General features: G+C 43.3%; 1 protein-coding gene across 3 annotated transcripts in view; it reads right to left on the bottom strand.

Moving 5' to 3' along the window:
- The window catches only part of LOC137376041 (E3 ubiquitin-protein ligase RNF130-like), a 215,921-nt gene that overhangs the window by 73,881 nt on the left and 129,678 nt on the right, over positions 1-12,362 (bottom strand). For all 3 annotated transcript variants that reach the window (XM_068044017.1, XM_068044015.1, XM_068044016.1), the window contains exon 3: positions 6,685-6,756. In XM_068044017.1, coding sequence (XP_067900118.1) covers positions 6,685-6,756 — 72 coding nt within the window. The remainder of the gene's footprint in view (positions 1-6,684; positions 6,757-12,362) is intronic.

Genomic DNA, 12,362 nt, shown 5'->3' with positions numbered 1-12,362 from the left:
CCACCACGCGAAATGGGATTGATTTCAAACAGATCTAGCAAAGCAAAAACTGGACATCCATGAGACGCTGTGGGCCATCAGCAGCAGCAGAATTGTACTCAACCACAATCTGTAACCTCATGGCCCGGCATATCCCCCACTCTACCATTACCATCAAGCCAGGAGACCAACCCTAGTTCAATGAAGAGTGCAGGAGGGCATGTTAGGAGCAGCACCAGGCATACCTCAAAATGAGGTGGCAACCTGGTGAAGCTACAACACAGGGCTATTTGCGTGCCAAACTACATAAGCAGCACGCGATTGACAGAGCTAAGTGATCCCATATCCAACGGATCAGATATAAACTCTGCAGTCCTGCCACATCCAGCCGTGAATGTTAGCGGACAATTAAAGAACTAACTGGAGGAGGTAGCTCCACAAATATCCCCATCCTCAATGATGGGGGAGCCCAGCACATCAATGCGAAAGATAAGGCTGAAGCATTTGCAACAATCTTCAATCAGAAGTGCAGAGTTGATGATCCCTCTCGGTCCCCTCCTGAAGTCCCCAGCATCACAGATGCCAGACTTCAGCCAATTCGATTCACTCCGCGTGATATCAAGAAACAACTGAAGGCACTGGATACTGCAAAGGCTAAGGGCCCTGACAATATTCCGGCAATAGTACTGAAGACCTGTGCTCCAGAATGTGCCGCACCCTGAGCTAGCTGTTCCAGTACAGCTACAATACTGGCATCTACCCTGCAATGTGGAAAATTGCCCAGGTATGTCCTGTACACAAGAAGCAGGACATGTACAACCCAGCCAATTAACACCCCATCAGCAAAGTGATGGAAGGCATCATCAACAGTGCCATCAAGCAGCACTTGCTTGGCAATAACCTGCTAAGTGATGCTCAGTTTGGGTTCCACCAGGGCCACTCAGCTCCTAACCTCATTACAGCCTTGGTTCAAACATGGACAAAAGAGCTGAACACAAGAGGTGAGGTGAGTGTGACTTCCCTTGACATCAAGGCAGCATTTGACTGAGCATGACATCAAGGAGCTCTAGCAAAACTGAAGTCAATGGGAATCAGGGGGAAAACTCTCTGCTGGTTGGAGTCATACCTAGCGCAAAGGAAGATGGTTGTGATTGTTGGAGGTCAATCATCTGAGCTCCAGGACATCACTGCAAGAGTTCCTCAGGGTTGTGTCCTAGGCCCAACCATCTTCAGTTGCTTCATCAATGACCTTCCTTCAATCATAAGGTCAGAAGTAGGGATGTTCGCTGATGATTGCACAATGTTCAGCACCATTCGCAACTGCTCAGATACTGAAGCAGTCCATGTAGAAATGCAGCAAGACCTGGACAATATCCATACTTGGGCTGCTAAGTGGCAAGAAACATTCGCGCCACACAAGTGCCAGGCAATGAACATCTCCAACAACAGAGAATCTAACCATCTCCCCTTGACATTCAATGGCATTACCATTGTTGAATCCCCCCACTATCAACATCCTAGGGGCTGCCATTGACCAGAAACTGAATTGGAGTAGCCATATAAATACCGTGGCTACAAGAGCAGGTCAGAGGCTAGGAATCCTGCGGCAAGTAACTCACCTCCTGACTCCCCAAAGCCTGTCCACCATCTACAAGGCACAAGTCAGGAGTGTGATGGAATATTCGCCACTTGCCTGGATGGGTGCAGCTCCAACAACACTCAAGAAGCTCGACACCATCCAGGACAAAGCAGCCTGCTTCATTGGCACCCCATCCACAAACATTCACTCCCTCCACCACTGACGCACAGTGGCAGCAGTGTACTATCTACAAGATGTACTGCAGCAACGCACCTAGGCTCCTGAGCACCTTCCAAACCCGTGACCTCTACCAACTCGAAGGACAAGGGCAGCAAGTGCATGGGAACACCACCACCTGCAAGTTCCCCTCCAAGTCACTCACCATCCTGACTTGGAACTATATCGCCGTTCCTTTACTGTCGCTGTGTCAAAATCCTGGAACTCCCTTCCTAACAGCACTGTGGGTGCATCTATCCCACATGGATTGCAGCGGTTCATGAAGGCAGCTCACCACCACCTTCTCAAGGGCAATTAGGGATGGGCAATAAATGCTGGTCTGGCCAGCGACACCCACATCCCATGAATGATTTAAAAAAAAATAAAAAATCCTGGTCGAAATTACTCAGAGAAGTATGCGGAAAGGGCACTGACTTTGAGAAAGGTCTGGGAGATCGAACCCATTGCAACTGGGAGGAGTTTGTAGCTTTTAATGGCAAAGATTTTGTCATCAAAGAGGACCAAGTAACGTATAAGCGTGGTGTGAGGTTTTCTAGTGTTTTAGTAAGTAAATACCTTTCTTTGTAATTTGGGGTATCAACTACTTACAAAGTACTATTTAGCTAATGGGGATTTCTTTTAGTTTAGTTGTTATAATAAAAATCTTAAAATGTGAAATCTTTTATAATTCTTTTAATTGGTCTAAGGAGTTCATACCTCGCGTTTTAACATTAATGGTCTCACTGAGGTGTTGCCAAAATGTGACCGTTTAAAATTATTTCTTTGGGCCTCCTTAACATAAATTATTGAAACTACGTTAGTTTACTCTCATAGTTAGCAGGATGTTTTAGTACAAAGCCACTGCTCATTAGACAGATCATGTCACTGTAAAATGGTCTTGAACAATATATCCTTGCTTTTACTGAGCTATAGTTTTTCTTTAGTCATTCATAGAATGTGGGCATCGTTGGCAAGGCCAACATTTAATGCCCATCCCTCGTTGCTTCAGAAGGTGGTGGTGAGCTGTCTTCTTGAACTGCTGTGGTCTATGTGGATTAAAGCTTTCAAAGCAGTTTTGATACATCTGAGTGGTTTTCTAGGCCATTTCAGATGGCAGTTAAATCAACCACATTGCTGTGGGTCTGGAAGCACATACAGACAAGGCCAGGTTTCTTTCCCTAAAGGACATTAGTGAATCTGTTGGGTTTTCACAATAATTCGGTAGTTTCATGGTCACCATTACTGAACACTAGCTTTTAGTCCAGATTTATTTTAATTAATAAAATTAAAATTTAACAACTGCCTTGTGAGATTTGAATTCATACCTCCAGACTATTAGTCCAGTTCTCTGGATTTTCTTCTTTTGGGCCTCCTTATCTCGAGAGACAATGGATACGCGCCTGGAGGTGGTCAGTGGTTTGTGAAGCAGCGCCTGGAGTGGCTATAAAGGCCAATTCTGGAGTGACAGGCTCTTCCACAGGTGCTGCAGAGAAATTTGTTTGTTGGGGCTGTTGCACAGTTGGCTCTCCCCTTGCGCCTCTGTCTTTTTTCCTGCCAACTACTAAGTCTCTTCGACTCGCCACAATTTAGCCCTGTCTTTATGGCTGCCCGCCAGCTCTGGCGAATGCTGGCAACTGACTCCCACGACTTGTGATCAATGTCACACGATTTCATGTCGCGTTTGCAGACGTCTTTATAACGGAGACATGGACGGCCGGTGGGTCTGATACCAGTGGCGAGCTCGCTGTACAATGTGTCTTTGGGGATCCTGCCATCTTCCATGCGGCTCACATGGCCAAGCCATCTCAAGCGCCGCTGACTCAGTAGTGTGTATAAGCTGGGGATGTTGGCCGCTTCAAGGACTTCTGTGTTGGAGATATAGTCCTGCCACCTGATGCCAAGTATTCTCCGAAGGCAGCGAAGATGGAATGAATTGAGACGTCGCTCTTGGCTGGCATACGTTGTCCAGGCCTCGCTGCCGTAGAGCAAGGTACTGAGGACACAGGCCTGATACACTCGGACTTTTGTGTTCCGTGTCAGTGCACCATTTTCCCACACTCTCTTGGCCAGTCTGAACATAGCAGTGGAAGCCTTACCCATGCGCTTGTTGATTTCTGCATCTAGAGACAGGTTACTGGTGATAGTTGAGCCTAGGTAGGTGAACTCTTGAACCACTTCCAGAGCGTGGTCGCCAATATTGATGGATGGAGCATTTCTGACATCCTGCCCCATGATGTTCGTTTTCTTGAGGCTGATGGTTAGGCCAAATTCATTGCAGGCAGACGCAAACCTGTCGATGAGACTCTGCAGGCATTCTTCAGTGTGAGATGTTAAAGCAGCATCGTCAGCAAAGAGGAGTTCTCTGATGAGGACTTTCCGTACTTTGGACTTCGCTCTTAGACGGGCAAGGTTGAACAACCTGCCCCCTGATCTTGTGTGGAGGAAAATTCCTTCTTCAGAGGATTTGAACGCATGTGAAAGCAGCAGGGAGAAGAAAATCCCAAAAAGTGTGGGTGCGAGAACACAGCCCTGTTTCACACCACTCAGGATAGGAAAGGGCTCTGATGAGGAGCCACCATGTTGAATTGTGCCTTTCATATTGTCATGGAATGAGGTGATGATACTTAGTAGCTTTGGTGGACATCAGATCTTTTCTAGTAGTCTGAAGAGACCACGTCTGCTGACGAGGTCAAAGGCTTTGGTGAGATCAATGAAAGCAATGTAGAGGGGCATCTGTTGTTCACGGCATTTCTCCTGTATCTGACGAAGGGAGAACAGCATGTCAATAGTCGATCTCTCTGCACGAAAGCCACACTGTGCCTCAGGGTAGACGCGCTCGGCCAGCTTCTGGAGCCTGTTCAGAGCGACTCGAGCAAAGACTTTCCCCACTATGCTGAGCAGGGAGATTCCACGGTAGTTGTTGCAGTCACCGCGGTCACCTTTGTTTTTATAGAGGGTGATGATGTTGGCATCGCGCATGTCCTGGGGTACTGCTCCCTCGTCCCAGCACAGGCATAGCAGTTCATGTAGTGCTGAGAGTATAGCAGGCTTGGCACTCTTGATTATTTCAGGGGTAATGCTGTCCTTCCCAGGGGCTTTTCCGCTGGCTAGGGAATCAATGGCATCACTGAGTTCCGATTTGGTTGGCTGTATGTCCAGCTCATCCATGACTGGTAGAGGCTGGGCTGCATTGAGGGCAGTCTCAGTGACAGCATTCTCCCTGGAGTACAGTTCTAGGTAGTGCTCAACCCAGCGGTCCATCTGTTTGCGTTGGTCAGTGATTATGTCCCCCGATTTAGATTTGAGGGGGGTGATCTTCTTGATGGTTGGCCCAAGAGCTCTCTTCATGCCATCATACATTCCTCTGATGTTTCCGGTGTCTGAGGCCAGCTGAATATGACTGCATAGGTGTTGCCAGTAGTCGTTTGCGCAACGCCTAGCTGTTCTTTGTGCAGTACTTCTGGCTGCTTTAAGTGCTGCGGATGTTATTGGATTACTGGTCCAATAACATAACCATTATGCTACTGTACAGTCATGCTGATTCTAATTCCTTTAATATTAGTCACTGACCCACACGAAAAACTGCTGCAGGTTCATGAAAAGCTGCTTCAGATTCATTTCCTCTCTCTCATGCAACCTTGCCACTGTCACATGTTAGTCCAAGGTGAAAGAATCCATCATCATACACCTCAGTACACTAAACAATCCCAAGTTTCTCCACTGCACTATAGTTTTTGCAAGGGCATAAGTTGAATAATTTATCAGTTTTCAACAACACAAAGTGGACTGAAGTTATGTACACTTATATTTTTTCAAGTGGGTGTGCGTAAACCATGAGAGATTTATCGTACTTGGAAGACAATACTCTCCAATCAAAAATGAATATAGTTTAAAGGAATATACTCTGCATCTCTAGGGGGTAGTATGTTTTCTCAGGGGCAGACAGAGGATGGACCAATGACTTGAATTTATATCATGCTTTAATACATCTCTCAATGATATGTCAAAGCACTTTACACAATTGATAGCTTTCAAGTGCAGTGATTTATGTAGGCAAATGCAAGAACAAGATTCCACAAACAGCAAGGAGCTGAATGACCAGCTATCTATTTTTGATGGTGTTAGTTCATAAAGGAATGTTGGCCAGAAGATTGTGAGAACTCCCTTCTCGTCTTTGAATAGATTCATGGGATTGCTAACATTCACTGAAATCTTAATTTAGCGCTGCCTCTGGCAATACTGCACTTCCTCAGTACTGCACTGGAGCGCAGCCTAGTTTAAGAATGCAAAATCATGCTGATTTAAAAGACGCTGCTCTGGGATGCTCCTCAACAATGGGAGGAAAATCAACCCGTCCAACCTCCTTGGATACTAAGATTTTTGTGCTGAGTTTATAACTGCAGCAAGTGTCATTTTGATGTAGAAATCTTCAAGAGCAGCTGAACTGCATTGCTTCTGGCATTTTGACACTGGAGTAATGCCTAGCGGTTTCTATCTGCAACCTGCACAAAACCCCAGAAACTAATGCCAATCATGTCATCACAGTACCAGGGCAGAAAGAGCCCTCACAAGCACAATGGGCTGAATAGCCTCCTTCTCTGCTGTATTATTCTATGAAATCTAGATTCCAAGACTTACTTTGGAGCTCACCACCCCCAATGCCTCTCAGCAGGTAAACTAATGGCATTAGTAGAATTAAATGCTTCCTGCCATACTCTATATACTGCAGCCACTGGCAATCTAGTTTCCTCTCAAATGTGAAGCACAACTAATTAAGTATAGTCCGGTATATCCTGCATGTGTTGGTGCAAGTGAGATGGCACTGGGTATTGAGCCTCTTCCTAGTATCAGACATCAATCTTATAATCAGACAATCCATCAACACAAGAAATGTCAACATCAGTGCTTACCTTATCCCCCTTTCTAACAATTCTGGTGGTTAGTTTGCTGGTAGCTTTTCTGGCAACATCTCCCAGATGACGCTGGATGCACACAAGTAAAAAGAAAAAAGCATTAAAAACATGCTTGACAGGAAAGCAAGGGTAAAAATAGGTTACAGATCTTTGGTACAAATCTGGTCACATTTTGGAAGACTTTGAACAAAATGATGATTCATCCAATAATTATTCAAATGGAATACCACAGTCTGCATTTCTAAAGACCATAACTCCACATTTTACTGCAGACACAGTCTCTACTTTTTAGGATAAGGGGAATGGGCTGAGACTTCTGCAACCCCCTGATGGAAATGTGAGCAGAGGATTGGGCTTAGCTGTGATGCCCCTCACAGTTGATTATCTTACCAACATTCAGTGATTACTTGGGTGAGAGAAGTTAAAGAATTTTTTTCTGTATGTGGAATTGCTGATCTAGAACACAAACTCTAGCCTTTATACTACTTTTACAAAATCTGAGTCTTTGATGTGTCATTTTATTTTTACAAATATAATAAAAAGTATAAAAAACAAATCCATCATATTAATATCATTTCATTAAATTGAAAAAACAAAGAATACATGTGAAGGAGAGATAGAGACAGTGTGCAGTGATCTTAATATCAGTGAAGTCATGGAAAACTACCAAACACAGTAGATACATCTGCAGTGCAGTAGAAGCTGCTGGTACTGGGAGTCCAAAAGTAAAGTGTTCCATTTCCTAGCACTGACAACTGTCACTTTGATGCAAGAATTATATGTTCTGATGCATTAACAATATTCTGTGCCTATTAAAGTACCTTACCATTAACAAACATTTTAAATATTAAATAAAATAAAATCATCAAAATGAAACTGGGTTGGATCTGAAAAAATTTATAGTAATTTCTCTCAGCTGTTTGATAAAATGCCAGATTGTAATCTAGAGTCAAAACCAGATTAGCAGCTCTTGGGATTTGGACACAGCTCACTTTCATCAAGAATATGTCTCATGTTCCAAGTGTTCTTTCCAATTTTGAGCTGACTCAGATCTCCTACACTAAGTCAGCAACTCAAACTGCAGCAAATCAAACTATTTTATTTGAATTAGTATTTGTAGAATTACTAAACTGTTGCCATTTGTCTATTCAAGATATTAAATGGCAGCAGTATGTAGTGAAACATGAAGTCCGCTTTTTGTACTAAAAAGTAGCTCATTATTGGCTTTCTTTCAGTTCTCAGTCTCTGTCAAATGTTTTCCTTTTTATAACTGCCATAAAGAAAACTTGCAAAATTTCAACACAAGGCCCTTCTGGTAACATTTTATGAATCATCATTAAAATATCACCATAATATTCAGATGGGTATTCTTCTGAATTGCCATACAATAGTGATAGGAAAGTGCATACATACAGTATCCTGAACACAGAATACCACGGATGAGGAACTTGCTGGTTTCAATGAAGAACGATTTTACACAATAGGTTTGTTTCCTCTAACCATCAGCGTGAGAACACAGGAACACAGGACTGAGAAACACCAACATGCTTTGTTCTTTATGATATGTATAACACTACAATTCAGCTCAGCATAATTTTTGCTAGAAGGAATCGGTGTCTGATATCAAAAATTACAAGAAAATACCTCTGCAATCTGATATCCAAACATTCATCCTGCACGTTTTAATAAAATGCTATGGGATAAAGTACTTTGTATAGATTACAGTGCTGTGTCAATATTTAACTTGCATCATGAAACTTCTCTCCAGTGATACTATGAATTGCCTCCACTTCTGCATACAGTGCTCTGGTTAGACATCGCACTGGAACAACAGGCGGCCATTTAGGCCCTTGAGTCTGTTTCGCCATTCAATGAAATCATGGCTGATCTGAAGAAGAGTGGAGAATGCATGTACTTTGAGTACTGCATGCATTTCTGGTCATTTTTAGAGAGATAATCAAGCACTGGAGGCAATGTAGATTAAACTTACTAGACTGATATCCAGTGTCAGTGGTCTGAGTTATGAGGAAGAACTTCAGAAACTAGGGCCTTTTCGTTTTAAAAGGAGAGTTAATGTTATATAGGCAAAGAAGATTTTTTAAAATCAAGTACAGCAAAAATTAACCTGGAACATTACTCTAAATTAAACTGCAGAAGTGGAACGGGGGAGACATAGTAACAGGTAACTTTAGGATTGGTATCAGAAATTCTTCACACTGGGTGATCCTTTGTGGAATAAACTTACAGATAACGTAGTGCAGGCAAAACACTTAAATGATTCTAAAGAAACAACTGGATACTAAAATAGGAGCATTGGATTAAATAAAATGGGTCGAATGGCCTTTCTCATCTATAATTATGATCATGTACAGCATTTGACAGGTTTAGTGACATGGGGGTATATGTTCCTGAGCTCTTTTACAAATTAACTGTTTTTGATTTTACACAAGGCAAAGTATATCCCGCAAAGCTAAGTGATATACCTTTTATAATAACTAAATGATGTGTCAGGCCAGAGAGAAGAATTCTTCCAGCAATATAACATCATTGTTTGGCTAGTTCTGGAACTATCACCTTTTTATTACAATTTTCTAGGAGAGAAATTTGCCAGTTAAAATCGGTTACATTGAAGGGCTGAAAAGTTGATCTCACGTATCTGTTTACTTTCAGATAAGAACATAAGAAATAGGAGCAGGAGTAGGCCATTCAGCCCCTCAAGCCTGCCCTGCCATTCAGTAAGATCATGGCTGATCTGTCCCAGGCCTCAATCCCTCTTTTGGGCCTGCTCCACATAACCCTCGACTCCCCGAGATTTCAAAAATCTATCTGCCTCCTCCTTAAATACACTTAGTGACCTAGCCTCCACAACTCTCTGAGGTAGAGAATTCCAGAGATTTACCACCCTCAGAGAAGAAATTCCTCCGTATCTCAGTTTTAAATGTGTGACCCCTTATTCTGTAACTATGTCCCCTAGTTCGAGATTCCCCCACCAGTGGAAACATATTCTCAACATCTACCCTGTCAAGCCCCCTCAGAATCTTATATGTTTCAGTAAAATCACCTCTCATTCTTCTAAACTATAATGAATAAAGGCCTAACCTGTTTAGCCGTTCTTGATAAGACAATCCCTTCATCCCAGGAATCAGCCTACTGAATCTCTTTTGAACTGCCTCCAATGCCAGTATATCCTTTCTTAAATACAGGGACCAAAACAGTATGCAGTGCTCCAGGTGTGGCCTCAGCAACACTCTGTACAGTTGTAACAAGACTTCCGTATTTCTAAACTCTAACCCCGAGCAATGAAGGCCAAAATTCCATTTGCCTTCCTAATTACTTGCTGCACCTGCATGCTAACTTTTTGTGTTTCATGTATAAGAACACACAGATCACTCTGTACTGCAGTATTTGGTAGTCTTTCTCCACCTAAATAATAATCTGCCTTTTGATTGTTCCTACCAAAGTGGATTACCTTGCACTTTTCCACATTGAACACCATCTGCCAAGTTTTTGTCCATTCACTTAACCTATCTATATCCCTTTGCAGATTCTTTGTGTCCTCATCACAACATGCCTTCCCACCTATTTTTGTATTGTCAGCAAATTTGGATACACTACTGTCCCTTCCTCCAAGTCATTAACATAGATAGTAAATAGTTGAGGCCCTTGGACCGATCCTTGTGGCACCCTACTAGTTTCGGCTTTCCAACCCGAAAAAGACCCATTAATTCGACTCTCTGCCTTCTGTGTGTTAGCCAATCCTCAATCCATGCCAACACATTACCCCCAATACCCTGAGCTCTTATTTTGTGCAATAACATTTTATGTGGCACCTTATTGAAAGCCTTCTGAAAATCCAAATACACTACATCTACTGGTTCCCCTTTATCCACTCTGCTTGTTACATCCTCAAAGAACTAAATTCCACTTGTTTTTGAGCTCTAACTGCAGTTTCAAACATAAAAACCTTTGTTCAAAAAAAATTTAGGGGAATTGGATATTTACTGCAGGTGTCCCATTGGTTGCTCGAGATATAAAATAGTTTCTTAACTTACAAGCAGCAATGTATGTCACAGCTGATATGAATCAAGACAACTGGGTGATGGTGTGTTAAAACAACATTTCATCTGTGAACCAGAGTCTAAATACATCCTAGATAAAGAAACATAGAAAAATAGGAGTAGGCCATTCGGCCCTTCGAGCCTGCACCGCCATTCAATATGATCATGGCTGATCATCCAAATTCAGTACCCTGTTCCCGCTTTCTCCCCGTATCCCTTGATCCCTTGAGTCCTAAGAACTATATCTAACTCTTTCTTGAATATATTTAATGATTTGGCCTCAACTGCTTTCCGTGGTAGAGAATTCCACAGGTTCACTACTCTCTGGGTGAAGAAATCCCTCCTCACCTCAGTCCTAAATGGCTTACCCCTTATCCTTAGACAGTGACCCCTGGTCCTGGACTCCCCCGCCTGTTATGTGAATAAAGTTCTACTCTGAATTCTTCACTTAACTATGGGAATCTTAATGTTACATGCAACTATGCAGAGTTGGACTGAGTGAAATGCAACAGGAATATGAATGGTTCTAGATATATCCTACCTGTCCTCCTCCTACTCTCAATATGCCCACTGGCTTTTCAGCACCATGGTAACTGCAAGCAAGTTGGTTCACTAACTTCTGTTAAATTTCACACTCACTTCCCTCACTGGGTTCCACCTATTTATCTTTTTCTCAAAAACAAGTGGAATTTCAGGCCTGGCACTAAGTAAATGTTTCCCCCTCTTCCTGCACTACTAAAGGTTTCATGAGCACTAGCTGCCCTCCAATTCTTTCCTGAAATGACCATTCTGCATGCACCAACCACAACAGAAAGCCAGGCTACTCGACCACAGAGAAATATAGCTGAACCTAATTCTTCCCCCTTAGCAGGCATACATAAATTTCAAGCAGGATTGGAGTATTATCCTGGCCAATTTCCTGTCCCTAAAGCAGTAGCACCGAGGATAATTGCAATATCCCTGCTGAGATCATATAATAGCACAGAACAGATATGAATCTCGGACCTGCCTGGTCAATATAGCCCAGCCACTATCTGGACCAGGGGCATCCAACCTTTTCACGTGGGGGGCACATTACAATTTTTGTCTTACATAGGGGCCAGGGAGACAATCTCGGAAAGATAAAGGCGTTAAAAATTTATCTTACTATTAATCAAACCAACAACAAATGTGCATTTTTTGTGAAGGAGCTTTAATGAGAAAACCAATCTATTGACTTACTTTCTCTTCACTCGGTTGGACACTGATTTAGTGAGATAGCTGGCCTTTTTGTTGTTGGCAGAAGTAGTCAATTTCTGCCCGTACACTTCTTGTAGCGATGCAGAGTATTCCAGATAGATGACCATTTTGTCAGAAGTGATCATGACCGCTCTCTCTCTTTTCTCTTTTTCTGCCCCGTCTCCCTCCCCCTCTTTGTCCTCTCCCTTCCTCTGTCCCACCATTACTCTCCCTCTCTCTCCCCGTCCCCATCTCTCTCTCTCTCTCTGCTCCCCGTCTCCCACTCCGCCCCCGTCTCCCTCCCTCCCTCTCTCTGCCCCCGTGTCTCCCTCCCTCCCTCTCTCTGCCCCCGTGTCTCCCTCCCTCTGCCCCCGGGTCTCCCTCCCTCCCTCTCTCTGC

Source organism: Heterodontus francisci, chromosome 12, assembly GCF_036365525.1.
Source record: "Heterodontus francisci isolate sHetFra1 chromosome 12, sHetFra1.hap1, whole genome shotgun sequence".
Classification (NCBI taxonomy): Eukaryota; Metazoa; Chordata; class Chondrichthyes; order Heterodontiformes; family Heterodontidae; genus Heterodontus; species Heterodontus francisci.
This window is presented reverse-complemented; position numbering and strand designations above follow the sequence as displayed.